Genomic DNA, 27,772 nt, shown 5'->3' on the forward strand with positions numbered 1-27,772 from the left:
GGGGTCCAACTCCGGATTCCCCAACTCCAGGACAAGTCTCTCCCCCAACCCAGCCCCCAACTTCCTTGGCTGTAGAAATGTCTCCGGGGGCCGGGCGGTGGCGCACCGGGGGAAGCACACACGTCACCATGCGCAAGGACTCGGTTCGCGCCCCTGCTCCCCACCTACAGGTGTCTTTCTTTCTGTCTTATCAAATAAAAATATCAAGGAAAAAAAAGGGGTGGGATGCTTGCCGGGAGCTGTGGGTTCCTAGTGCAGGCACCAAGCCCCAGCGTTAACCCTGGTGACGACGTGACAGCATGGAGTCGTCACATGTGGGCAGAGCGCCCCCGATCGCTGGGCCCCGAAGTGTTGCAGCCCACTCGGGACTGGATCCACTAGACGCGGCCCTGGGGTCCGACTCCACAATCCCTGCAAGTGCCGGGAGGGCCCGGCGGGTCTGGGGGCTGCGGGAGCTCGAGACACCCCGGCAGCACCCTCTAGTGGGCAGCGCGGGGGTGGCCTCTCACTCTCCTTCCCTCTGCCAAGGCTCCACCGTTCTTCTAGCGTTTGCCCTTCTTCCGTAGCCAGTCAGGTTGAGCCTGATGTAAAGTTTCGAGACCTCCTTTCAATCTGGAGAGGTGGCAGTCGTTGACTCTGTGGGTCATAGTCTGTCTGGAGCCGCAGGGGAAGATCGGGTCCTCTCTGGCTCCCCAGCGATGGAACATAGCGGCGCACCGGCCATGGCCTGTTCGATAGCGATTGAGGAGGGCCCAATCATAACACGGCTCCACCGTGTCAAGTGGCACTTTTCGGGCAGCACTGACCTGGAGGCTGCTCCACCATCAAGGATGCAGGCAACCCGACAGTCCAGCCAAGGGCAAAGTGGACACATGGGGAAATCAATGTTCTGGAAGTGAAGACAATGGGCCAGTTTGAGGCGGCAGGGCTCTGGAGGAGGTGAAATCGGGGTGATGTGACCAGGAACTAGTTTGCCCGGTAAAGTCAGAGCCTTACCATGGACTAGTCAAAGCCTTGGCGTCCAGCCCCAGCACCCCATGCATGGTCGAGAAGGACTGGAGGTTCTCACCTGACAGCCTCCACCTTCTCCCTCTCTCTAGTATATGGACTGGAAAACTTGACCTGGGAGCCTGCTGAATGGTGCACAGAGGCGCGCGCACACAAACACACACACACACACACCACCCTGAATTCATCCCCAAGTGAAAGAAGAAAGGGAAAAGAGGAAGGAAGGAAGGGAGGAAACCTGAATGAGCCAGCCTAGAACCATCTGGAAGGGGAAAGTTCTAGGAAGAGGAGGAAATGGCTAGTTAAAGGTCTCCAGGGGATGGGAGCTGAACCAGGCTTAACATCAAGGAAATTCAGGTGTCGATAATGATGGTGGCTAGACAAGTGAAAAGGTCAGCAAAACCAGACTTTTTTTAAAAAAATATTTTTAATGTTTATTTATTCCCTTTTGTTGCCCTTGCTATTTTTTATTGTTGTTGTAGTTATTGTTGTGATTGATGTCATTGTTGTTGGACAGGACAGAGAGAAATGGAGAGAGGAGGGGAAGACAGAGAGGGGGAGAGAAAGACAGACACCTGCAGACCTGCCTCACCCCCTGTGAAGCGACTCCCCTGCAGGTGGGGAGCCGGGGGCTCGAACCGGGATCCTTACAGTGGTCCTTGGACTTTGCGCCACCTGCACTTTACCCGCTGCGCTACCGCCTGACTCCAAAATCAGATTTCTAAAAGACTTAGGAAGGAACATGGTGGGGGTGGGCAGACAGTGGCACACCTGATTTAGTACACGTGTTACAATGTACAAGAACCTAGGTTCAAGCCCCCCTTCCCTATCTGCAAGGAGAAAGCTACATGAGCGGCCATGTTGCAGGTGTCTGTCTGTCTGTCTCTGTCTTTTTTTGTTTTATTTATTAATTTATTGTCTCCAGAGCTGTCACTTGGACTTGGTGCCTGCACTACGAATCCACTGCTCCTGGAGGCTGTTCTTTCCCTTTTGTTGCCCTTGTTGTTTATCATTGTTGTTGTTGTTATTATTACTGTTGTTGTTGTTGGATAGGGCAGAGAAATCGAGAGAGGAGGATAAGAGAAAGATAGACACCTGCAGACCAGCTTCACCGCCTGTGAAGCAAACCCCCTGCAGGTGGGGAACTGGGGGCTGGAACCGGGATCCTTACGCTGGTCCGTGTGCTTTCCGCCACATTGCACCACCCGTTGTACCACCGCTCAGCTCCCTGTTGTATTTATTTTTATCTTATTGAACAGAGACAGAGAAATTGAGAGGGGAAGGGAGGTAGAAAGAGGGAGAAACAGAGACACCTGGGGGGGAACAGTAGTGTACCTAGTATGAAGCACAAGGATCCCCGGCTCCCCACCTGCAGGGGAGTCGCTTCACAGGCGGTGAAGCAGGTCTGCGGGTGTCTGTCTTTCTCTCCCCTCTCTGTCTCCCCCTCTTCTCTCCATTTCTCTCTGTTGTATTCAGTGGGAAAAAAATAATAACCTCCAGGAGCAGTGAATTCATAGGAGAGCCCCAGCAGTAACCCTGGAGGCAAAAACAGAGAGACACTGAGGAGACCTAGGACAGGGTTAAATAACTAATGGCGATGCAAAGAGATGCTCCTGCCTGAGCCTCCAAAGTCCCAGGTTCAATCCCCCACACCACCATCAGCCAGAGTTGAACAGTGCTCTAGCTAAAAAAAGAAAGAAAAAATGGAGGGGTGTCAGGCAGTGATGCACCTGGTTAAATGCATACATTACAGTGCGCAAGGACCTAGGTTCAAGCCCCTGGTCCCCACCTGCAGAGGGAAAGCTACACAAGTGGTGAAGCAGGGCTGCAGGTGCCTCTCTGTCTCTCTCCCTCTCTATCTCCCCCTCTCCTCTCAATTTCTCTCTATCCAATAATAAATAAAAATTTTTAAATAAAATGAAAATGAAAAGAAAAATATCATGGAGTTCCCTTGGAAAGCAATATATATATATATTAAAGAGAGAGAGAAACCTTCAGCACTGTTTCACCACTCATGAAGCTTCCACCCTGCAGGGCTTGAACCTGGGTCCTTTCACATGGTAACGTGTGTACTCAACCAGGTACACCACCACCCAGCCTCTTCTCTATGCCTCCCTGTCTCCTTCTTCCCCTTGACTTCTCTCTGTTTCTATCCAACAAATAATAAACAAAATACTTAAAAAGGAAAGAAAGAGAAAGGGATGTGGGAGGTTGTTCTTGGTGATAGGGTGCATTGTGTTAGCTGACTGACGTGGCTGGCTCCTGCTGAGATCATAGCAGCTGCTGCGTTAGGAGAACCAGTCCAGTCCCGCCTTCATCTGGCAAGGGGGCAGGGTGTGTACTGGCTGGGGCTGATGCAATGGGAGTCACATCAGAGTCGGCTTTGGAACTAAACTCAAGCCTTTCAAATGCATGAATGTGGGTAGGGAAATAGGAGCCTCAAGTATGAGTCTCATATCTCTGACCTGAACAGATGGTCAGACGGAATTGCCACAAGTCAGTCCAGGAAAGTCCGGGGAAGACTGAATTTGGGGAAGAAAATAAAATGATCACCTTAGACATGGGATCCTTGTGATCACATCCAAAAGAAGGTAGGGTCTGTGGCTGGGGGTATAGCTCAAATCAATAACATTGGATTTTCACACCTGAAGTCACCAGTTCAGTCCCTGGTACAAGCTGTGTCAGAGAGGTGCTTGTCTCTCTCCTTCTCTCTGTTTCATGTGAACCCCCCCCTTATATGTAATAATTTAATCTAAAAGAAAAGAAGAGAGTCGGGCGGTAGCGCAGCGGGTTAAGCGCAGGTGGCGCCAAGTGCAAGGACCAGAAGAAGGATCCCGGTTCGAGCCCCCGGCTCCCCACCTGCAGGGGAGTCACTTCACAGGCGGTGAAACAGGTCTGCAGGTGTCTATCTTTCTCTCCTCCTCTCTGTCTTCCCCTCCTCTCTCCATTTCTCTCTGTCCTATTCAGCAACAATGACAGCAATAACAGTAATAACAACAACAAAGATAAACAACAAGGGTAACAAAAGGTAAAAAAAAAAGCCTCCAGGAGCAGTAGATTCTTTTTTTCTTTTTAATTTATTTCTTTACTGGGGAATTAATGTCTTACATTCAACAGTAAATACAATAGTTTGTACATGCATAACATTCCCCAGTTTCCCATTTAAGAATACAACCCCCACTATGTCATTTATCATCCTTCAAGGACCTGTATTCTCCCCACCCACCCACCCCAGAGTCTTTTACTTGGGTGCAATATGCCAATTCCATTTCAGGTTCTACTTGTGTTTTCTCTTCTGATCTTGTTTTTCAACTTCGGCCTGAGAGTGAGATCATCCCATATTCATCCTTCTGTTTCTGACTTATTTCACTCAACATGATTTTTTCAAGGTCCATCCAAGATCGGCTGAAAACGGTGAAGTCACCATTTTTTATAGCTGAGTAGTATTCCATTGTGTATATAGACCACAACTTGCTCAGCCACTCATCTGTTGTTGGACACCTGGGTTGCTTCCAGGTTTTGGCTATTACAAATTGTGCTGCCAAGAACATATGTGTACACAGATCTTTTTGGATGGATGTGTTGAGTTCCTTAGGATATATCCCCAGGAGAGGGATTGCAAGGTCATAGGGTAGGTCCATTTCTAGCCTTCTGAGAGTTCTCCAGACTGTTCTCCACAGAGGCTGGACCAATTGACATTCCCACCAGCAGTTGCAGGAAGGTTCCTTTGACCCCACACCCTCTCCAGCATTTGCTGCTGTTACCTTTTCTGATGTATGACATTCTCACAGGAGTGAAGTGATATCTCATTGTTGTCTTGATTTGCATTTCTCTGACAGTCAGAGACTTGGAGCATTTTTTCATGTGTTTCTCAGCCTTTTGGATCTCTTCTGTGGTGAATATTCTGTCCAAGTCCTCCCCCCATTTTTGGATGGGGTTATTTGTTGTCTTGTTGTTGAGTCTGGCAAGCTCTTTATGTATGTTGGTTATTAAACTCTTATCTGATGTATGACATGTAAAGATCTTCTCCCATTCTGTGAGGGGTCTCTTGGTTTGGGTAGTGGTTTCTTTTGCTGGGAAGAAGCTTTTTAATTTGATGTAGTCCCATAGGTTTATACTTGCCTTAGACTTCTTTGTAATTGAATTCGTTTCATTGAAAATGTCTTTAAAATTTATACAGAAAAGAGTTCTGCCAATATTTTCCTCTAAGTATTTGATAGTTTCTGGTCTAACATCCAAGTCCTTGATCCACTTGGAATTTACTTTTGTATTTGGTGAAATACAGTGATTCAGTTTCATTCTTCTGCATGTTTCAACCCATTGTTTCCAACACCATTTGTTGAAGAGACTCTGCTTTCCCCATGTAATAGTCTGGGCCCCTTTGTCAAAGATTAGATGTCCATAGGTGTGGGGCCTCATTTCTGGGCTCTCAATTCTTTTTTTTTTTCTTTTTTTTTTTTTTCCTCCTCCAGGGTTATTGCTGGGCTCGGTGCCTGCACCATGAATCCACCGCTCCTGGAGGCCATTTTTTTTCCCCCTTTTGTTGCCCTTGTTGTAGCTTCGTTGTGGTTATTATTATTGCCCTTGTTGACGCAATTCGTTGTTGGATAGGACAGAGAGAAATGGAGAGAGGAGGGTAAGACAGAGAAGAGGAGAGAAAGATAGACACCTGCAGACCTGCTTCACCGCCTGTGAAGCGACTCCCCTGCAGGTGGGGAGCCGAGGGCTTGAACCGGGATCCTTACGCCGGTCCCTGCACTTTGCGCCACATGCGCTTAACCCACTGCGCCACCGCCCGACCCCCAGGGCTCTCAATTCTATTCCACTGGTCAGTGTGTCTATTCATGTTCCAGTACCAAGCAGTTTTGATGACAATGGCCCTATAATACAGTTTGAGATCTGGGAGTGTGATGCCTCCTATTCTGTTCTTTTTTCTCAAGATTGTTTTGGCAATTCTAGGTCTTTTCTGGTTCCAGATAAACATTTGTAGCATTTGTTCTATTCTCCTAAAAAATGTGCTTGGGATCTTGATGGGGATAGCATTAAATTTGTAGATGGCTCTGGGTAATATATTCATTTTGATGATGTTAATTCTTCCAGCCCATGAACATGGAATATCTTCCCACTTCTTTGTGTCTTTTTCAATTTCTTTGAGTAGTGACTCATAATTTTCAGTATACAAGTCTTTCACTTCTTTGGTTAGGTTTACTCCTAGATATTTTATTGTTTTTGTTGCTGTAGTAAAAGGAATTGTTTTCTGGATTTCAATTTCTTCTAACTTAGTTTTTGTATAGAGGAATGCCACTGACTTTTGAATGTTAATTTTGTAGCCTGACACCTTACTGTATTTCCTGATGATTTCCAAAAGCTTCTTGCTGGATTCCTTAGGTTTTTCCATGTATACTATCATGTCATCTGCAAATAAGGAGAGTTTGACTTCTTCTCTTCCAATCTATATCCCTTTAATTTATTGCTCCTGCCTGATTGCTATGGCAAGAACTTCCAACACTATGTTGAATAGTAATGGTGATAGTGGGCAGCCCTGTCTAGTACCTGATCTGAGGGGAAATGCTTCCAGTTTTTCACCATTAAGTATGATGTTGGCTGTAGGTTTGCTATATATAGACTCCACTATCTTCAGGAATTTTCCATCTATTCTCATTTTTTGTAGTGTTTTGATCATAAAGGGATGTTGTATTTTGTCAAAGGCTTTCTCTGCATCTATTGATATGACCATGTGGTTTTTGGTCTTGCTTTTGTTGATGTGGTGAATCACATTGATTGATTTACGTATATTAAACCAACCTTGCATGCCTGGGATAAACCCCACTTGGTCATGATGGACAATCTTTTTGATATACTGCTGTATCCGGTTGGCTAGAATTTTGTTCAATATTTTCGCATCTATGTTCATCAGAGATATTGGTCTGTAGTTTTCTTTTTTGGTTGTGTCCCTGTCTGCTTTTGGTATCAGGGTGATGTTGGCTTCATAGAACCTGGCAGGGAGTATTCCAGTGTCTTCAGTCTTCTGGAAGACTTAAAAGTAGAGGTATTAGTTCTTCTTTGAAGGTTTGGTAGAATTCATTTGTAAAACCATCTGGTCCAGGACTTTTATTTTTGGGGAGATTTTTGATAACTGTTTCAATTTCATTAGCTGTGATGGGCCTGTTCATGTTATCCACTTCCTCTTTACTTAGTTTTGGAAGTTGGTAGGTATCTAGGAAATCGTCCATTTCTTCCAGGTTCTCTAGCTTGGTGGCATATAGTTGTTCATAGAAGCCTCACATGATAAGTTGAATTTCTGTGGTGTCTGTTGTGATATCTCCTCTTTCATTTACTATCCGATTTATTTGGGTCTTCTTCCTTTTTTGTTTTGTGAGTCTGGCTAGAGGTTTGTCGATTTTGTTTACTCTTTCGAAGAACCAACATTTACTTTCGTTGATCTTTTGTATGGTTTTCCTATTCTCAATGTTATTTATTTCTGCCCTAACTTTAGTGATTTCTGTCCTTCTGGTTGCTTTAGGGTTCCTTTGTTGTTGTTCTTCTAGGTCTTTAAGATGTGCAATCAGGCTGTTTATTTGTGCTTTTTCTTGTTTCCTAATGTGTGCTTGTATAGCTATGAACTTCCCTCTTAGGACTGCTTTAGCTGTTTCCCAAATATTTTGATAGCTTGTGTCTTCATTTTCATTGAACTCTCAAAACATTTTTATTTCTTCCTTGATTTCCTCCTTGACCCAGAAGTTTTTAAGAAGTGTACTGTTGAGCTTCCACATTTTGGCACTGTTACTAATTCTTTCTTGAATGTTAAGTGTTAGTTTAATTCCACTGTGGTCTGAGAAGATGCTTGGGATGATTTCAATGCTCTTGAATTGGCTGATGCTGTCATCTTTGTGGCCTAATATATGGTCTATCCTTGAGAATGACCCATGTGGATTTGAGTAAAATGTGTATTCCAGTTTCTTGGGATGAATGACTCTGAAAATGTCCAGTAGTTCTAGTTTATCTCTCTCTTCATTTAACTCCCTTATGTCTTTATTGATTTTCTGCCTGGATGATCTGTCAAGTTGAGAGAGTGGGCTGTTGAAGTCCCCTACTATGATTGTGTTACTGTTAATATATTGCTGTAGCTCTTTCAGTAGAAGTTTGATGTATTTAGATGGCTTCTCATTGGGTGCATAGATGTTAATAATTGTTAAGTCCTCTTGATTGACTGATCCTCTGAGCATTAAGTAGTGTCCATTCCTATCTTTTTTAATCTTATCTATTTTAAAGTCTATCATGTCAGATATGAGAATAGCTGCTCCTGCCCTTATTTGTGGGCCATTGGCTTGTATGATAGTTTTCCATCCTTTCACTTCAAGTCTGTGTTTGTCTTGTTGAGTTAGGTGGGTTTCCTGTAGATAGCATATTGTTGGGTTGTGTTTTCTGATCCATATTCCTAGTCTCTGTCTTTTCATAGGTGAATTCAGGCCATTGACATTTATTGTTATCAAAGATTGAAGATATTTTAACGCCATTCTTGTAGAGTTTTAGAGTGTTTTGATATATGTCCTATTTGTGGTGGTCTGACTGTTTATAGGAGACCTTTCAGAATTTCTTTCAGGGCAGGCTTGGTGATGGTTGATTCCTTCAGCTGTTGCTTGTCTGAGAAGGTTTTAATGCCTCCATCTAGTCTGAATGACAGTCTAGCAGGATATAGTATTCTTGGCTGAAAGCCTTTCTCATTGAGCACTCGATAGATATCTTGCCATTCTCTTCTGGCCTGTAGTGTTTGTGTGGAGAAGTCTGCTGCTAATCTTATGGGTTTTCCTCTGTAGGTGACTCTTTGTTTTTCTCTTGCAGCCTTCAGGATCCTTTCTTTATCCTTGTTCCTTTCCATTCTTAGTATGATATGTCTTGGTGTCTTTAGGTCTGGGTTAATTCTGTTTGGGATCCTCTGGGCTTCTTGAATCTTTATGTCTTTGATGTTGTCTAGACTAGAGAAGTTTTCAGCTACTATGGCCTGGAAAATTCTTTCTTCCTCTCCTTCTCTTTCTCCCTCTGGTATGCCAATAATGCGTATATTGTTTCTTTTGAAGTCATCCGATAGGACTCTGTTGTTGTTTTCAGCATCTATTAATCTCTTTTTGAGATCTCTTACTTCTTTTTTAGTTGTTTCTAATTCATCCTCAATCTTGCTTATTCTGTCTTCAGCCTCATTGATTCTATTCTCTCTGCCCTCTACTGTTTTCTGGAGTTCATCTATTTTGTTGCCCTGCTCTGATACTATTTTAGCTTGTTCAGCTAGTTGCCTTCTTAGCTCAGTGATTTCGGCTTTCAGCTCTCTAATAACCATGAGATAATTAGTATTTTCTTCCATATTCTCATTTGTTGTTCCTGCATTTCTGGTTACAATTTTTTCAAATTCTTTACTCACTCCTGTTACTATTTCCTTAGCTAATGTTTGGATATTGAACTCAGTATTTTGTGCTTCACCCTCTGGAGGACTTTTAGCTGGACTCTTGTCCTGGTTCGATTCTCCAATATTTTTTCTTGTTGTTTTAACCATTTTATATATTATGTTATGAGTTCCCTTTATCAGTACTTTTCAAATTATTGATCACTATTGCCTGGATTGACTTGTGTCTAAGTAAGTTAATTAAAGGGTTCACAGTGGTGGAAGTTAACAGTTATTTCAATCCCTGAGTTGGAGCTCAGTGGTTTAAAAGCCTCTTTCTTTTTTTTTTTTCCTTCCCTGTAGGCTATGGGAGCCTGAGGGCTTTTAAACTATCAATAGGCTTCTTAGCTTAATCACTGACTCCTGACCAAGAGATAAAGCAGGATGTGGCAGAGATAACCCAGTGGTTATGCAAAGAGACTTTCACAGCCCCTCAGCTATGCCACCGAGGTATAGGTCTTCTGAGTTTCCTGGTTAGATCTCTGTCCCCTGGTGTCCCTCCCTGTTGCTGCTCCAGATTCTGAGGGTAGTAGCAATGGAGACTCAGAGTTGCACTTGGTGAGTCTCTGGGGAGTCCTCTCCTCCCTTCAGCTGTCCCCTTGTTGGTGGAGCAGACTGGAGGTGGTGTCTCCACTGATAGACTGCTGAACTGTTAGCAGTCACTTAATCTCTCCTTAGGCCCCTCTCTCCTCTCTGTCACCAGCCACACGTGTTTGTACTCACGGGTGATTTACTGGGTTCCTGTGGCCATTCTAGTCCTGTCTTGTTTCGGTCCCAGGTGGTCTCCTTTGGTATTCCTAGTTGATCCAGGAGAGGAGAGGAGAGGAGAGGAGAGGAGAGGAGAGGAGAGGAGAGGAGAGGAGAGGAGAGGAGAGGAGAGAAAGCGATCTGCTGCTCGTAGTTCCGCCTCTGGATGTCCGCAGTGGATTCATAGTGCAGGCACAGAGCCCCAGCAATAACCCTGGAGACAAAAAAGAAAGAAAGAAAGAAAACAACAATGGCAACAAAAGGGAATAAAAAAATAATTAGGGAGTCGGGCGGTAGCGCAGTGAGTTAAGCTCACGTGGCACAAAGCACAAGGACCAGCGTAAGGATCCCAGTTCAAGCCCCCCGGCTCCCCACCTGCAGGGGAGTCGCTTCACAGGCGGTGAAGCAGGTCTGCAGGTGTCTGTCTTTCTCTCCCCCTTTGTCTTCCCCTCCTCTCTCCATGTCTCTCTGTCCTATCCAACAATGACGACAACAAAAATAACTACAACAATTTTTTTAAAAAAAAGGGCAACAAAAGGGAATAAATAAATGACTATTTTTGAAAAAGTAAAAAAAAATACTTAAAAAAAGAAAGAAAACAAATGTGGCATTAGCTTCTGAGTGTGTGACTGGAGTCTAGAGCTTCTGGGTGTGTGACTCTGCATCTGGGAGAAATTGTAACAGGAAAGGGTTGCATCTGGGAAGCAAAGTGAGTTACAGTATTTAAGACCATGGGCTGGGGTATAATGGGGCTGATGAGCTTACAAAGAGAAGAGCATTCAGGGCTGAATTCTGGAGTAGTCCACTGGGCGGAGGCAGAGAAGATGAAGCAAATCAGCACAGGAACTAAGAAGGAGCAGCTGGGGAGGTGGGAGGAGCCTGACAGAGTGCAGATACTGAGCACCCAAGAGGAGTGGGCAAGAAATGTTGCCAAGGAGGTGAGAGTGGAGAATGAACTGCTAGATCTGGCAGTGACAGTTTCTGAGTGACTGACAAGAGCAGTGTAATGGAGTTAAGAAGGACAAGCTTGACTGTAGTGGGTGGAAGAGAGAGTGAGAGGAGACTAGCTGGGGAGAGTAAGTTTGGGAAACTTTAAAAAATTGACACGCAGGGGGCCAGGCAGTAGTGCAGGGGTTAAGCGCACATGGCACAAAGCACAAGAACAGGTGCAAAGATCCGGGTTCGAGCCCCTGGCTCCCTATCTGCAGGGGGGGTGTCACTTCAAGAGCGGTGAAGCAGGTCTGCAGGTGTCTGTCTTTCTCTGTCTTCCCCTCCTCTCCCGATTTCTCTCTGTCCTATCCAACAACAACAGTAATAGCAATGGCAACAACAGCAATAACAACAAGGGCAACAAAAATAATGGGGGGAATGGCTCCCAGGGGCAGTGGATTTGTAGTGCTGGCACCAAGCTACAGCAGCAACCCTGGAGGCAAAATAAATAAACTGACATATAGACGAGGGAGGTGACTCAGCAGTAGGGCAGCACCCTTGCATTCGTGAATTTCCAAGTTCAAGACCCTTGTACCACCTGAGAGCAACAAGGGAAACTTCCTGTATTATTGTTTTCTCTCTCTGTCTGCCTCTGTCTCACTCTAAAAATAAAAAATTGGGCAAGAGGGGCCTAGGCAGCATACCTGGTAAAGTGCACAAATTGTAGTGTGCAAGGACCAGAGTTCGAGCTCCAGATCCCCACCGGCGGGAAGGGAGGGGGGGGTTTCATAAGCACTGAGATAGTGCTGCTGCGGGTCTTTCTCTCTCCCTCTCTTTTTTCCTCTCTCACCCTCCCTCTGCCCTCCCAAATTTCTATCTCTATAAAATAAATCAAATATATTTTTAAAATTGGGTAAGAGATGTGACTAAGCTGCAAAGCACATGCATGAAACCCTGAGTTGGCTCTCTGGTACTGAATTTAAAAAAATGGGATGTTACATATTGGGAGTCAGGCAGTAGCGCAGCGGGTTAAGCGCAGGTGGCTCAAAGTGCAAGGACCAGCTTAAGGATCCCGGTTCAAGCCCCTGGCTCCCCACCTGCAGGGGAGTCACTTCACAAGCAGTGAAGCAGGTCTGCAGGTGTCTGTCTTTCTCTCCCCCTCTCTGTCTTCCCCTCCTCTCTCCATTTCTCTCTGTCCTATCCAACAACAACAACATCAACAATAATAACTACAACAATAAAATAACAAGGGGCAACAAAAGGGAATAAATATTAATTTTTTTTTTAATTGGGGAGTCAGGCGGTAGCGCAGAGGGTTAAGCGCAGGTGGCTCGAAGCACAGGGACTGGCTTAAGGATCCCGGTTCGAGCCTCCAGCTCCCCACCTGCAGGGGAGTCACTTCACAGGCGGTGAAGCAAGTCTGCAGGTGTCTATCTTTCTCTCCCCCTCTCTGTCTTCCCCTCCTCTCTCTATTTCTCTGTCCTGTCCGGTAGCAATAACATCAATGGCAACAACAATAATAACTAAAATAATAAAAAAAAATTGGCTTAGGGACCAGGTGGTGGTACACCTAGTTGAGCGCATATTACAGTACGCAAGGATCCAGGTTTGAGCCCCCAGTTCCCACCTACAAGGGGAAAGCTTCATGAGTGGTAAAGCAGGGCTGCAGGTGTCTCTCTCTCTCTCTCTCTCTCTCTCTATCTCCCCTTTCTCTCTCAGTTTCTGGTTCAATATGGTACTGTGTTGGTATGCTTTAAAAACCCCTTCTGTTTCATTTGGTTTAATCCCCCCTACATCTATTTACATAACACTGTATTCTATTTACATAACCTCTGTTAACAAGCACCACCTTCCCTCCAGGGCATTGGTGGCTTAGTGGTAGAATTCTCACCTGCTCCGCCCCCTCTCCTTGTCATACCGATTTTCACCAGTCACTTTTCTCTCCACCTTCTCTGCGTAGCATCCTGTTCCCACCCTACTGGGCTAGTATATTTATAAGGACAAGATTGTTTGTGGTAGTTTAGTTTAGCTTAGCTTGGTATAGATTGTGCTGCGTCCTGCATGAATAAAGAGATACTGCGTACAACCCAGCCATGAGTCCCTGGTCGTCTGTTACCCGCCCATGAAGCCAGCTCAGCGAAAACAACAGTACTGGGCTGGAACCATATGCATGGCAAGGCATGCATCCTACTCAGGGAGGAATTTCTCCAGCCCTGTAAATAATCTTTAAGAGTTTATTAATGTGGACTCAGATTTTGCATGCAGATAATGTCCTGTTGAGGGGCAGGCAAGTTCTGATCCCAGTTTTCCTAGGTGTTACACTTCTGACCCCAGCGACTGCTTATTCAGCCTTCCCTGACTCTGTTTCCTCCATCTAATCTTCCTAGGCTTGTGAAGAGGAACAGGAGTTTGGGGAGTTGGGGAGGTGGTATAATGGTTATACACAAAAACATACAAGTTGGAGGCTCCAAAGTCACAGGTTCAATCCCATGCACCACCATAAGCAAGGACTAAGAAGTGCTTTGGCAGGGGCTGGGCAGGAGCTGGCAATGGTGCAACTGGTTAAATTTACACTATGGGACACAAGTACCTGGGTTCAAGGCCCCGGTCCCCACCTGCAGGGCGAAAAGCTTCACAAGTGGTGAAGCAGGGCTGCAGGTGTCTGTCTTTCACTCTCTATACCCCTCCCCTCTCAATTTCTCTCTGTCCTATCAAATGAAATAAATAAAAAAATTTAAAATGCTTTGGCTAAAAGAAGAAGGAAGAGAAGGAGGAAGAAGTAAAGAGAGAGAAAGAGGTATTCGTTAGGAGCAGTGAAAGTGACATTTTGTTTTGCTTTCTAGGCTTCCTGTTGCCCTTCTCAAGTCTAGAGCTGAGTTAACAGGAATGGGTGGAGCCCAAATCTGGGAGACCCAGAAGTCCTACCTACCTGCTTGTGTTTGAGCAACGGACCTGGCAACGGGGTTGAGTGTGACAAACGCCTGACCAGCCTGGTCTGGAGCTTCTGGAGCTTCCACTGCTCGTGTCATCACGCCATCATGGTGCTGCTCAGGTCCCCGGCACTCCTGCTTGTGCTGGCTGTCTTTGGTGAGGATCTAGTGGTGAGAAACCTCATTTCTCACTCCCCCCCATAATCGAGTCCTGACCCTTCTCAGATAAACTACCATGGAGGACAGGGGCTGTGGGAGAGCCTAGGAAGGACAGAGATCTGAACTCCTGACCCTCATCCCTTACCTTGGAGTAATTTTCACTTGAGCAAACTATCCTGGTTTTGAGGAAAGCTGATCTGTGGTTGGGTGTGATGGCCAAGGAAGTTTGGCCTCAAGAACCAGGCCTCATGACAGAAGGGCAGGACAGTGCCCCCCCCCTTTTAATATTTATTTATTCTCCATTTTTGTTGCTCTTGTTGTTTTATTGCTGTTGTTATTGGTGTTGTCGTTGTTGGATAGGACAGAGAGAAATGGAGAGAGGAGGGGAAGACAGAGAGGGGGAGAGAAAGATAGACACCTGCAGACTTGCTTCACTACCTATGAAGCGACTCCCCTGCAGTTGGGGAGCCAAGGTCTCGAACCTGGATCCGTACACAGGTCCTTGCGCTTTGCATTGCCTGCGCTTAACCCACTGTGCTACTGCCCAACTCCCAGAATAGTGCTCTTATGAGAGGTTCCATGAGCATGTGGCTAAGGGCTGAACTGTTTCTTTTTCTTTTCTTTTTTTAGTTAATTAAAAAAAAAGTAAGTATCTATTTATTTGATAGAGACAGCCAGAAATTGAGAGGAAGGGGGAGATAGGGAGGAGGAGAGACAGACACCTGCAGCCCTGCTTCACCACTCGCAAAGCTTTCCTCTTGCAGGTGGGGAGCTGGGGGATTGAACCTGGGTCCTTGTGCATTGTAACATGTGCGCTCAACCATGTCTCCACCACTGGCCCCTGGCTTCTTCCTTACAGAGTTCCACTGTCTGCCCTGGAGCATACATATCTCCGAGAGCCAGCAACCCGGCACCGTCTTCCAGTCTTTCTCCTTCAACTGCTCCTTCTATATCCCTACCCTGAAGTTGCTCTCTGTGATGCCTCCTACCACCTTTTTCAACCCACCCAGCTTGACAAGGTGGAAAGGGGTCTATAGGGCCGAGGTAAGGTCACAGGCTCACAGGCACACCTGGGAACTGGGGCAGGAACAAGGGAGGGTATTAACTTCACACACACACACACACACACACACACACTCCAGATGTGGTGCTGGGGGAAGGAGAACTTGCACAACAGGGCACTGCCCCCTTGCCACAGATGACCTTGAGCAGCTCGTCCCAGCTGGATGCCCTGGTAGTGAACCACTACACACTGCAGCTGCAGTACACGTGTGGCAACTATGTGTTGGCGGAGCCTCTCTTTGTGAATGTGCATCGGGATCTTAGCCACATCCGGTGTGCCAGTCGATTTGCAAGCCCAGGTGAGCCAGGGGCAGCGGGCGGGCAGGGGGTGGGGAAGCATCGCCTGAACACCGCCTCCTTGACCTTCCCCCTGACAGCTGGGGGAGTCATCCAGGTGCAAGAGACAGTCACACCTGGGGCCCAGCTGCACATTCTCCTGCTCCCAGGCCTGGAACCCCAGGGAGCCCAGGTGGGTCCAGCACTTTGGCAGGAGGGAAGCAGTCTGAGTGGGGGAATCATGGGGAGACCAAGCCCAGTCCCTATACTGAGGAGCGCCCCTTCAGCGTGCAGTTGGGTCTCTATATCGTGAGTTTTGGGGAGAGACTTTAAGGGCTCCTTATTCTCCAGTGATCATGGATCTCCCTATAGGAGCATCTTAGGGGCTAAGATCTCTCAAGTTTCCCTGTGTGTTCTGAATATCCTATGAAAATTCTGTCTGAAATAATAAAGAAAAAATGTAGTTAAAAAAAGAAAAAAACAAAAGTGGTCTGGGAGGTAGCACAGTAGATAAAGCACTGAACTCTCAAGCAGGAGGTCCTGAGTTCGATCCCCGGCAGCACATGTACCAGAGTGATGTCTGGTTCTTTCTCTCTCCTCCTGTCTTTCTCATGAATAAATAAAATATTAAAAAAATAACTTCAAAGCAGAAAAGAGGGGGCCAGGTGGTAGCGCCTCGGGTGAAGCACACATGGCATGAAGCACAAGGACCCGCGTGAGGATCCCAGTTTGAGCCCCGGCTCCCCACCTGCAGGGGGGGAGGTCACTTCACAAGTGGTGAAGCAGGTCTGCAGGTGTCTGTCTTTCTCTCACCCTCTCTATCTTTCCCTCCTCTCAATTTCTCTCTGTCCTAATCAAAAAAAAAAAAAAAAAATCGAAAAATGGCCACAGGAACAGTGCAGGCACCAAGCCCCGGTGATAAGCTTGAAGGCAAAAAAAAAAAAAAAAAAAAGCAGAAAAGATTGTGGGTCAATGTCATGGGTCCGGTAGTGTTGTTTGGAGGCCCAGCTGCAGGATATAGGAGAGCTGAGTAGGGCAAATGCAGGGCTGTGACAGGGATGCTTAGCACACTGGAGCTGACTGACGACAGGGCTGTGACAGGGATGCTTAGCACACTGGAACCGACTGACGACAGTGCTTCTGGAATCTCTGTCCTGTCAGATGAGAATCACCAGTGCCCAGGACCCTCCATACTTCCCCGGACCTTTCTCCATTGACAGGCTGGGTTGGCTGTGCGCACCCTCCCAGGGCTTGAGAGGCCAGGCTAAAAAGGTGAGTGTGACCTGGAAGCTGGTGGTTACTGGAGACGGGGCATGTGGCGACCACCTCCTGGTAAAGCCAGCATCTCCTGGAGCCTTGCTCATTCTTCATTTCCTCCACCTCCTCCCAGGAGTCACCTGCACCTTCCATCTGCTGACTGCTCCTTCATTTTGGTCTCATTATGTGCTGGGCTCTAGAATACCAGAAAGAGGTGGAAACCCGGGAGTCAGGCGGTAGCGCAGCCGGTTAAGTGCAGGTGGCACAAAGTGCAAGGACCAGCATAGGGATCCCAGTTCGAGCCCCTGGCTCCCCACCTGCAGGGGAGTCGCCTCACAGGCGGTGAAGCAGATCTGCAGGTGTCTGTCTTTCTCTCCCCTTCTCTGTCTTCCCCTCCTCTCTCCATTTCTCTCTGTCCTATCCAACAACAATGATATCAACAACAACAATAACTACAACAATAAAACAACAAGGGCAACAAAAAAAGGAATAAATAAGTATAAAAAGAAGTAGAATCCCTGGCTTTGGAAATTCATGGTGCCCGTAATAGCAAGAATGGTATTAGGGCAGTGCTAAGGAAGAGAAAGTTCTGGGTGAAGTAAGTAGCCAGTGCAGTCTGGAGGAAATCAAATACGCTCCTTCCTCTAAACTTCTCTACCTTGAGACCCAGGTAGTGGCACAGTGGCTAGCACACAACATGGAAAGTCCCCACGCCCATCCCAGTATTGCGTCTGCCAGATGATGTCTTGGTGTTCTCTCTCTTGCCAAAAACAAAAACGAACAAACCATATATACTTCCTTGTCTTTGTGACTTGTTCTTAGCAGTGCTAAGGTGGTAGTTCACTTCATGAGTAATTTACCTATCGCTCTTCCTGGAGGTCGTTTGTGTCCTAATAGAGAAATTTGTTGGGAGGTAGATAGCATAATGGTTATGCAAAGAGACTCTTATGCCTGAGGCTACAAAGCCTCAGGTTCAACACCCTGCACCACCATAAACCAGAGCTGAGCAGTGCTCTGGTAAAAATGCAAAAGAGACATGGCGCAAAGCGCAAGTACCGAGTGAAGATCCCGGTTCGAGCCCCCGGCTCCCCACGTGCAGGGGGGGGGGGAGTCACTTCACAGGCAGTGAAGCAGGTCTGCAGGTGTCTGTCTTTCTCTCCCCCTCTCTGTCTTCCCCTCCTCTCTCCATTTCCCTCTGTCCTAGCCAACAATGATGACATCAATAACAACAACAATAATAACTACAACAACAATAAAAACAACCAGGGCAACAAAAGGGAAATAAATAAATAAATAAATGAATATTAAAAAATGGAGAAGAGAGAGGGAGAGTGGGGAGACAGAGAAAGAAACTTGGTCAAAAGAATAATGTTGATCTGGGGAGACAACATGATGGCTGTGCAAAAAAAACTGATGCTTGAGGCTCCCAGGTCCCAGCTTCAATCCCCAGCACCACCATAAGCCAGAGCTGAGCAGTCTACTAGTAATAAATAAATAAATAAATACCTGTTGGCAGGGAGACAGGTCACCAGGAGGAGTGATTGTTGGAGCTCCTTGTGGTGGTCCAAGGCAGGCTGCTTACCTGAAGGAAAGGCTGGGCACAGAGATACAGGTAGACTCCACACGCCGTCTCCCTGCACGACAGGTGTTCCAGCTTCAGGTCTTACTGAACTTCGGAGTGAATGGGAGCTGTCATGGGATGCTGGTGGTCAAAGTTCTGCCTGTTCCCTCCCGCCAAGTCTCTTTCCCGTAAGCATCCCTACTCTAGGAACAACAGGAAAGACGGATGGGGCCTAGCCCTAGGGAACTAAGAGTAAGGCTAACGGGGTGGTGGGTTTTTCAAGCTTCTATATGAGGGACCCTTCTGGGGTGGGACCTGCTGACCAGCTCGAAGGTGGGTGGGAGTGGGAGCCAGTTCCTTTCTTTTGGTCCAGGAAGCAGTACCAGAATAGAACCATCCTAGAGGACACGGTCCCTGGGAGTAAGGTGACTGAGGTCAAGGCCAAGGGCTTCGATGTTCGATACGAGATTCTCTCGCCAGTACCCTGCCTGTTCTTTTCTATTGGTCGCGGTAAGCAGCGCGGATGGGCAGTGGTGGTGGTGCCTCTTGTGTTCCTCCAGAGGCAACCTGCACTACCTTCTTGCCCTCCTGAGACTGAAGCAGCAGGTGAGGCCTCCTTTGGAAGCGGGTGGTGTTAGAGGCCTGCCTGGGAGGAGTTGGATGGTGCTGACCTGCCCCACCAGTAAATCCAGTGGAATGAGAGGGGACAGGCAGAGCTGGGGTCTGGACATAATCTACAAGTCCACCCTTCCAACCCACCCAGTCGATGGCATAGTCCGGACCACTGCCCCACTGGAGTTGACTCTGACCCCAGGCGTGGCGGTCACTAGGCTGAGGGTGAGAGCCTTCGAGCGGCTCTGGCCATGGGTGAGCGACGAACTCGAGCTCACGGTGGAGGTGGGGAAGGTGAACCGCTGGCCCCCTCGCTGTTACCCAGCGATGCTGCTGTGAGTACGTGGAGCCTTACCCAAGCTTCTGGGGTCAGAGCTGCCCTTGAAGCCCAGCACCAGATCCTGCCCTGCCTCCCACTCTCTGCTCTAGGACTCAAGTTCCCGAGGACGTGCCTGTGGGCACCGTGCTGAACGCCTTCACTTGCACTGACCCAGACTCTGCGGGCTCCCCCCTCGACTACCAGCTGCTGTTCCAAACCCCCCCTGATTCAGGCAGCCTCTGCCTTCAGAACAGGGTCCTGGAGGTGCCCAAACCCTGTTCCCAGGGGGCTTCGGTGGGAGGGGTGCAGGCAGTAAGAGTGAGGTCACACGACTGAAGGCGAAGGGAGGGGGTGTCAATCCAGCATGCTCTGCAGTCTGGGGGTGGTGGAGGTTCCCTGTGGATGTCCTAGTCTGAGCCAGCCGTGTGTCACCAGGCTTTTCCAGGGCTAGGCCGGGCCTCACGCTCTGACTTCCCTGGCCAGGTGAATGACACCCTGGACTGTGACACTCCCGGGGCCTGCTCTCAGCATGCTGCCTCCATCCTGGTGCTTGATGACGGCCATCCCCGTATGAGCAGTGAGTGACCTGCCACCCTGGGCGTTCAGGACGGGGCTGCTCTGCCTCCCCATCCCCAACCTCAGGATGGAAGCATTACTCCCTCAGAAACCAGAACAGGGCTGCCCCCACTTGCCCCTGGGGTAGGGCCAGTTTCTCCTCTCCAGCCCGGATGCCAGCAAGGGAGGGCTATCACTCTCCCAACAGACCCCATCCCTCCTCCGACCCCAGGGGCAGGGCTGGGCACCCCAAGCCACCTTTCTGACTGCCAAATGGCTTCTAGCTGAGGTGCCAGTACTGGTGGTGGTGACGCCTGTCAACGAGTTCTCCCCAGCCTGCAAACCCACCACATTCCGGGTTCTAGAAGATGCAAAGCCCCACACTCCGCTGGGCTCTGTGGTGGGCACCGACAGGGACTACCCGCACGACAGCGTTGAGTACTACCTCTCAGGCAGCCCCACCACCTTCGCAGTGGACCGTGTCAGCGGTACTCCCACTCCAGGGCAGGGTGGAGGGTGGGGCCAGAGCTGACTTGAAGGCTGAGGTTGTGGTCACTCCTCCCAGGGGAGGTGTTCCTCCTGGGGCCTCTGGACTATGAGCTACGGAGGCTGTACAGGCTCACTGTCCTGCTGATCGACCAGGGCCAAGACCAGGACCCCAACCACCACCTCACAGGCTCCTGCACCATCACCATCGAAGTGGAGGTGACTGTGCCTTGGGATGAGTTGGGAGGAACCTGCACCTCTCTCTCTGGCATCTGCCTCCCCACTCTGTGCCCATGGCCTCCACTGGCACCTGCCTCCCCACCCTGTGCCCGTGGCCTCCACTGGCACCTGCCTCCCCACCCTGTGCCCGTGGCCTCCACTGGCATCTGCCTCCCCACTCTGTGCCCGTGGCCTCCACTGGTTAGCTTGAGGGGGCAGGAGCTCAGAGTGGGAAGTCTGGACACCTGGGCCCTGACTGTGGTGGGAAGGGGCTCGGGGCTGGCCTAGTGGTGAGTGGGGTGGGTGACATGGCTACCTTCCTACAGGATGTGAATGAACACACCCCCATGTGTGAGCCCCCATTTCAAGAGCTCACCATCCATACTCTTCTGGGTCGTAGTGTAGAAGTGGCCAAGATGTCGTGCCGAATTCCCCAAGAGCCGCTGCGTCAGGCCTTCTCGTACAGCATTATTGGAGGTGAGGGTCACGGGGCTAGGGGGTGGGGGACGGGGGGTGGGGAGGAGGCAGGCCAAGGCCAGTCTCTTCTGCCACTTTGCTTTCAGGGAACAGTCAGAGCCGGTTCAGCTTGCAGGGTGCTGTCCTGATACACAACGACCTCATGTTGAGGCCCTTCTGGCTGGAGAAGCCCCAGACTTATGAGCTCTTGATCCGTGTGGCCGATGCAGGGCCCATCACCCCCCACCTCAGCACCACAGCTACTGTCATTGCCCATCTAGTCCCCTGGAGGACCACCACAGTGGCCATGAGTACTCACCAAGCCACAGTGAGGGGGGTTCTTCGGGGGTGGGAAGACTCAGATTTCTAGAGGCATTCCAAAAAATCCTTTGAAGATTTGGAAAACAAATCTGGGGTACAAGGTGGTCGCAGTGCTTGGAGGGGTTTGAGTGCTCGGATGTTAAGATGTTTTGACTGTGCAGCACTGGGGCCATGACTCCTTCTTCAGGTCCCTTCCTCAGTGACACCCTTGCTTGTGATGAACACTGAGACTTTCTGGGAGCCAGAGCCCTGGTTTGTGGTGGTACTGACAGTGACCAGTGTCCTCTCCCTCTTGGCTATGGGCTGGCTCCTCCGGAGGTAAGACTTCTGTTCCTTTTTTGTCTTTGCATCCAGGGTTCGGTTCTTGCTGAGGCTCAGTGCCTAGACTACAAATCCTCTGCCTCTGGTGGCCATCTTCCTTCCATTGTTGTTGTTGTTGCCATTGTTATTGTCGGATAGGACAGAGAGAAATTAAGAGAGGAGGGGAAGACAGAGATGAGGAGAGAAAGATAGACACATGCAGACCTGCTTCACTGTTTGTGAAGTGACACACCTGCAGGTGGGGATCTGGGGGCTTGAACCAGGATCCTTGCGCCGGTCCTTGTGCTTTGCACTAAGTGCGCTTAATGTGGTATGCTACTGGCTGGGACCCAGGACTCCTATTTCTGTGCTCCCCAATTCCCCTCCCCTATCCCCCTGCTCAGGCCAATCAGCAAATGCTGTCTGCCTGTGATAGTTTCATCCAAGATTTGATGATAGTGCTAAAATTGATGAACAAGTTGATTTTTTTCTTTTTTGTGACCAGGGTTATTTCTGGGACTTGAAGTCTGCACAATGAGTCCATTGCTCTTGACAGCCATTTTTTCCCCCTATAGGACAGATAGAAATTGTGAGAGGAGGGAAGCTAGAGACAAAGAGACACCTGCAGATCTGCTTCACTGCTCATGAAGCTTCCCTCCTGAAGGTGGGAAGTAGGGGCTTTTACAATTTTTTTCTTTTTTTTTTTTTTTGTTTAATTAATGAGAAAGATAGGTGAGAGAAATAACCAGACGTCACTCTGGTACATGCACATGAACTCCAGACCTCCTGCATGAGAGTCCACTGCCCTACCTCCTGAACCACCTTAATTTTTTGTTCTAGTCTTTATTTATTAGATAGGGACAGTCAGAAATTGAGAGGGAAGGAGAAGATAGAGGAGAGAGACCGAGAGACACCAGCAGACCTGCTTCACCACTTGCAAAGCTTTCCCCTGCAGGTGGGGGGCCGGGGGCTTGAACCTGGGTCCTTATGTACTGTAATGTATGTGCCTAATCAGGTGCGCCACCACCTGTCCTCCGGAAGTAGGGACTTTAACCTAGATCCTTACACATGGTAATGTGTGCGTTCAACCTGGTGTGCTACTGCTGGCCCTGGACAGACTGACATTGAGAAGGGCCCCTCTCCCAGGGGTCATCATATCAGAGATACAGAGCCACTGGGAGGCTATCTCCACCGTTACAGCGTGGCTATCCCTCATATGAAGGGCCAGTTTCATGGAGTCCTCAGTCTGTCGCGCTCACCACTCGGCTCCTCTTTTAGGTGGACCCAAGCACCAAGCAAACCAGCCCTGGCTCTGCTGTCAAACAGGTCAGCCTCTTCTGAACAGCTCTGTGTTTGGGAGTTCACCTCTCAAAATTCAGGTCAGGGGCTTAAAAGCCATACTACTCCTCTGCTTCTGCTTTGCCCTAGTATCCAGGGAACTGAACCATCCATGAAGGTACCACGGAGGGAGATGCCCCAGGTACCCAGCAACCTCACGAGCCTGGTATGTGAACACACTATCCTATACAGTGGCCACAGCGGGGTGCCCAGGGGTATCCCCTACTCCCCTCACCAAGCCTACCCACTTCTTGATGGGTCCCTGGCTACCTCCGTGGGCTAAAGGGTGGAACAGGCTGAGCACTCTTGACCCCTGCAAAGCAGGTCTCCACCTGCCCACTGCAGATGGGGTTCAGCTCACTGCACCCTCTCACTCTCCCCCCACAGCACTTTGACGGCAGAGCACAGGACTCCCGTGAGTTTTCCTGTTTCTTTCTTATTTATTTATTTAATATTTATTTATTTCCTTTTTGCTGCCCTTGTTTCCATTGTTGTTGTGGTTATTATTGATGTTGATGTCGTCATTGTTGGATAGGACAGAGAGAAATGGAGAGAGGAGGGGAAGGCAGAGAGGGGGAAAGACAGACACCTGCAGACCTGCTTCACCGCCTGTGAAGTGATTCCCCTACAGGTGGGGAGCCGGGGGCTTGAAGCCTGTCCTTGCACTTTGCGCCACGTGCGCTTAACCCGCTGCGCTACTGCCGGACTCCCGAGTTTTCCTGTTTCTAAACCATTCTCCCTCTAGGCCCACTTCCTCTCCTTACCTCATCTCGAAGGTGTGGGGGGGACTGTAAGGATATTCCGTTCCTTAGATATTCACTTGTCACCAGTGAATTATGACTGAGCGACACTGCACTGACCATGGGGAGCTCGTGTCCAGTTTTGGGGGGGGGTCAAGGATGCTTCCTACACAGTTGGGTTGAACTTCAGAGGATTTGCTGAGAGAGGAGGAAGGGAACAACTTGGATCAAAGAGAGAGGGAGGTCACGCCAAGGCTTTTCTACTACCCTTGGGGGAGAGGCGGCTCTGCTGGGGCTACCACTACCCTCCCTCTCTCTTAGGCACCGGCAGAGAGTACCTGTTCAATACAGACACGGGAGCCCGGCGCTGGCTCTGAGCCACGCAGCAGCTTCCTTATGTTTGAATTCCTTCTTCACGTGATCTTGGGCTGTGTTTTCAAGTTGATTCAATAATAAACAAAGTTACAAACAGAATAGTCCTGGCTTTGTGACCTACATGTGGGAGAAGCTATGAGATGTATGCTTCCTTGTTCTCACTGGGAGGATGCCCTGCTCCTTGTTTCGTGGGGACTGGGGACATGGTCTAGGGAGTAGTAAGGTTACATTTCTATTTTGTTTTTTGTTTTCTTCCATGGATGACTTTATTGGGGAAATGTTGATTTATAAGAAAGTTTTCACAGGCATAAGAATTTTATTTATTTTTGCCAGGTCTCACCACTCTAGGCTGAATTTTCCAGATAGATAAGAGGCAGAGTGAGAGAGACAAAGACACCACAGCACTAAATCTGCCCCTCGTGTTTGTGTGCAAGAAATGATCTTGAACCCGGGTCACATGCACGGAAAGGCCGGAACTCTCCAACGTGAACTGTCTCACCACTCTGGGTTTTTAAAACATATCAAAGAAAGAGAGAGAGAGAGGAGGCTAGAGAGAGTGTTTATGTTACTCTGGCACACATGATGTCTTTTTTCTTTCTGTATTTATTTATTTTCCCTTTTGTTGCCCTTGTTGTTTAACATTGTTGTGGTTATTATTGTTGTTACTGATGTCCTTGTTGTTGGATAGGACACAGAGAAATGGAGAGAGGAGGGGAAGACAGAGAGGGGGAGAGAAAGACAGACACCTGCAGCCCTGTTTCACCGCCTGTGAAGCTACTCCCCTGCAGGTGGGGAGCTGGGGGCTCAAACCGGGATCCTTATTCTGGTCCTTGCGCTTTGTGCCACCTACACTTAACCCGCTGCGCCACCGCCCAACTCCCCCTGCAGTTTTCTTTTTTAAAAAGATAATTAAGGGGAGTCAAGCTGTAGCTCAGGGGGTTAAGTGCACAGGGCACGAAGTGCAAGGACCAGTGTTAAGGATCCCGGTTTGAGCCCCCAGCTCCCCACCTACAGGGGAGTGGAGCAGGTCTGCAGGTGTCTTTTTTTTTTTTTTTGCCTCTAGGGTTATTGCTGGGGCTCGGTGCCTGCACCATGAATCCACTGCTCCTGGAGGCCATTTTTTCCCCCTTTTGTTGCCCTTGTTGTAGCCTTGTTGTGGTTATTATTGTTATTGTTGATGTCGTTCATTGTTGGATAGGACAGAGAGAAATGGAGAGAGGAGGGGAAGACAGAGAGGGGGAGAGAAAGACAGACACCTGCAGACCTGCTTCACTGCCTGTGAAAAGACTCCCCTGCAGGTGGGGAGCCGGGGGCTCGAACCGGGATCCTTACACCCGTCCTTGTGCTTTGTTTGCGCTTTGCTCCACATGCGCTTAACCCACTGCGCTACCGCCCAACCCCCAGGTGTCTATTTCTCTCTCCCTCTCTGTCTTCTCCTCCTCTCTCCATTTCTCTCTGTCCTATCCAACAACAACGACATCATCAACAACAACAATAACTACAACAATAAAACAAGGGCGACAAAAGGGAATAAATATTAAAAAAGGTAATTAATTTTTTTTATCTTTATTAGATAGAGGCAGCCAGAAATCAAGAGGATGGAGAGATAGAGAGGGAGAGAGACAACTGCAGCCCTGCTTCGCCACTCACAAAGCTTTCCCCCTGCAAGTGGGGGCCAGGGGCTCGAACCCGGGTCCTTGTGCACTGTAACATGTGCGCTCAACCAGGTGTGCCAGCATCCAGCCCCCAGCTTTAAGATGGCATTGTACAGGGGGGCAGGTAGTAGTACACCTGCAGAGTGCATATGTTATCATGCCTGAGGACCCAGGTACACGTCCCTGGTCCCTACCTGCAGGAAGGGGAGGGGAGTACTTCATGAATGGTTCAGTGCTACAGGTGCCTCTCTCCCTCCCTATCTGTTTCTGTCAAAGAAATAATAATAATAATAATAATAATGATGATGATGATGGCTTCTAGGAGTGGTAGATTCATTGTGCAGGCACTGAGCCCCATTGATGACATACTCTCTCCCAGGTTTGAATCTGGCCCCTACAACATGGAAGGAAACTTTGATGCTCTGGTCAGCGCCAGTCAGTCAGTCAGTCAGTCAGTCTCTCTCTCTCTCTCTCTCCCAATGTTTCTGTCTTTCAAAAAGAGGAAAACGAAAAGAAGGCGCTGTGTACTGCTGTCTGGACACGGCTCATGCTGTGCAGAGGCCTGCTCTTCGTTCTCCTTGTCAGTGACTGAGGGACCTGCAGTCAGGCTCTCCCCTTAGAGGCTACCTGCCCATTGGGTAGGGAGATCCCAGGAGGTTTCTCTTCCCAACCAGAGGAGAATGATGCTATTTGAGAGCTCCACCAACCTTGCGGGCAGGCTGCTGAGTGTCCAGATTTCCTTGAGTGGGACCAGGAGCTGTTGCACTGAGGTGACAGTCAGTGTTCACTTGAGAACCCTGGGACATGAATAAGCCAGTGAGGGATTGACAGTCGTCCCCTTCTGGAGGATTGATTCAATTTCTTTTTTCTTCACTTAAAAAAAAAAAAATTGCCACCACCAGGGTTATTGCTTGGGCTCCGTGACCACATTAAGAATCTACTGTTTGCAGCAGCCTCTACTGGTTCCTTTTCTTTCCACTCACTCACTCATTCATTCATTTTTTTTCTTTTTCTACTTTGATAGTATCAATGAGAAACTGAAGGGGGGGGGAGAGACATTTGCAGACCTGCTTCACCAGCAGGTGGGGAGTTAGGGGATCGAACCTGAACCCTTGCTTATTAACGTGTGTACTCAACCTGGCGTGCCATGGCCCAGTCCCCTGCATTTCTAATGTGTTTCTCTGGTCCTCCTTGTGCCGAGCTGAGCTGTGCAGGTAGCCAATGGGCCCAGCAGATGCCCAAGTTCTCTCCTATGCGCGCCCACCCCTCTCCCCATACCCAGCCGGGCTTTGGGTCCCGGGTCCCAGGTCCCTGCGGGCTCTAAGAGCACCTGCTGGCTAGGGGTGGGCGCTACATGGACTGTGATGTCCCCAAGTTCTCTCGATCTTTTTTCTTTCTTCCAAGTAAAACTGAACCTGCTCGGGGCACTGGGAGGACTTCTGTTCTTGTGTTAGCTATGGTATGGGGGCGGGGGGAGAAGAAACTGAATGCTTCTGTGGGACGAGCAGGTGCATCACCGCGCTGCCAATACACGGAGGGCTGAGAGCAGGCTGCTTCTGCGGTGGCTTCGGGCAGACATCTCCTAGGCACTTAGCCTTCTCTCAGGACTCACTCGCCATCCTCCAGGAGTCTGACTGCTGTCCTTTAACGGACGGACAACCATCACAAGAGACAGGGCTCATCGGGCCAAGCACTTGAGGTGGGTCCAGGGAAAACCGTATCCCCAGGACGGGTGGGTGGCCATGACTGTGCAGGACAAAAGGTGTTGTCACAGGAACTCAAGAAGTCAAGGGCGGGGGCCGGGCGGGGGCACACAGAGCGCGAAGCGCAAGGACCCGGGTTCGAGCCCCCCGGCTCCCCACCTGCAGGGGAGTCGCTTCCCAGGCGGTGAAGCAGGTCTGCAGGTGTCTGTCTTTCTCTCCCCCTCTCTGTCTTCCCCTCCTCTCTCCATTTCTCTCTGTCCTAGCCAACAACCCCTCCCCCCCCAAAAAAAAGGGAAAAAATGGCCGCCAGGAGCAGGCACTGAGCC

General features: G+C 48.9%; 1 protein-coding gene and 1 long non-coding RNA gene across 2 annotated transcripts; one reads left to right on the forward strand and one right to left on the reverse strand.

The window, feature by feature from the left end:
• The first annotated feature begins 10 nt into the window (after positions 1–10).
• CDHR4 (cadherin related family member 4) lies at positions 11–24,187 on the forward strand. The gene is made up of 20 exons (XM_007527319.2): positions 11–170; positions 13,966–14,209; positions 15,071–15,255; positions 15,410–15,572; positions 15,651–15,742; positions 16,711–16,821; positions 18,452–18,555; positions 18,741–18,877; positions 19,131–19,314; positions 19,409–19,562; positions 19,782–19,875; positions 20,138–20,341; positions 20,419–20,558; positions 20,885–21,035; positions 21,122–21,342; positions 21,523–21,653; positions 22,914–22,961; positions 23,064–23,139; positions 23,361–23,388; positions 24,035–24,187. The coding sequence occupies exons 2-20, from the start codon at positions 14,161–14,163 to the stop codon at positions 24,088–24,090; spliced, it is 2,328 nt and encodes a 775-aa protein (XP_007527381.1). The 5' UTR covers positions 11–170; positions 13,966–14,160; the 3' UTR covers positions 24,091–24,187.
• On the reverse strand, positions 23,668–26,925 carry LOC132542097 (uncharacterized). The gene is made up of 3 exons (XR_009553244.1): positions 26,881–26,925; positions 26,451–26,540; positions 23,668–23,911 (listed from the first exon to the last, which is right to left on the reverse strand). It is a non-coding gene; the product is annotated as an uncharacterized LOC132542097 (long non-coding RNA).
• Between the last annotated feature and the right edge of the window lie 847 nt (positions 26,926–27,772).

Source organism: Erinaceus europaeus, chromosome 12 (genome assembly GCF_950295315.1).
Source record: "Erinaceus europaeus chromosome 12, mEriEur2.1, whole genome shotgun sequence".
Lineage (NCBI taxonomy): Eukaryota > Metazoa > Chordata > Mammalia > Eulipotyphla > Erinaceidae > Erinaceus > Erinaceus europaeus.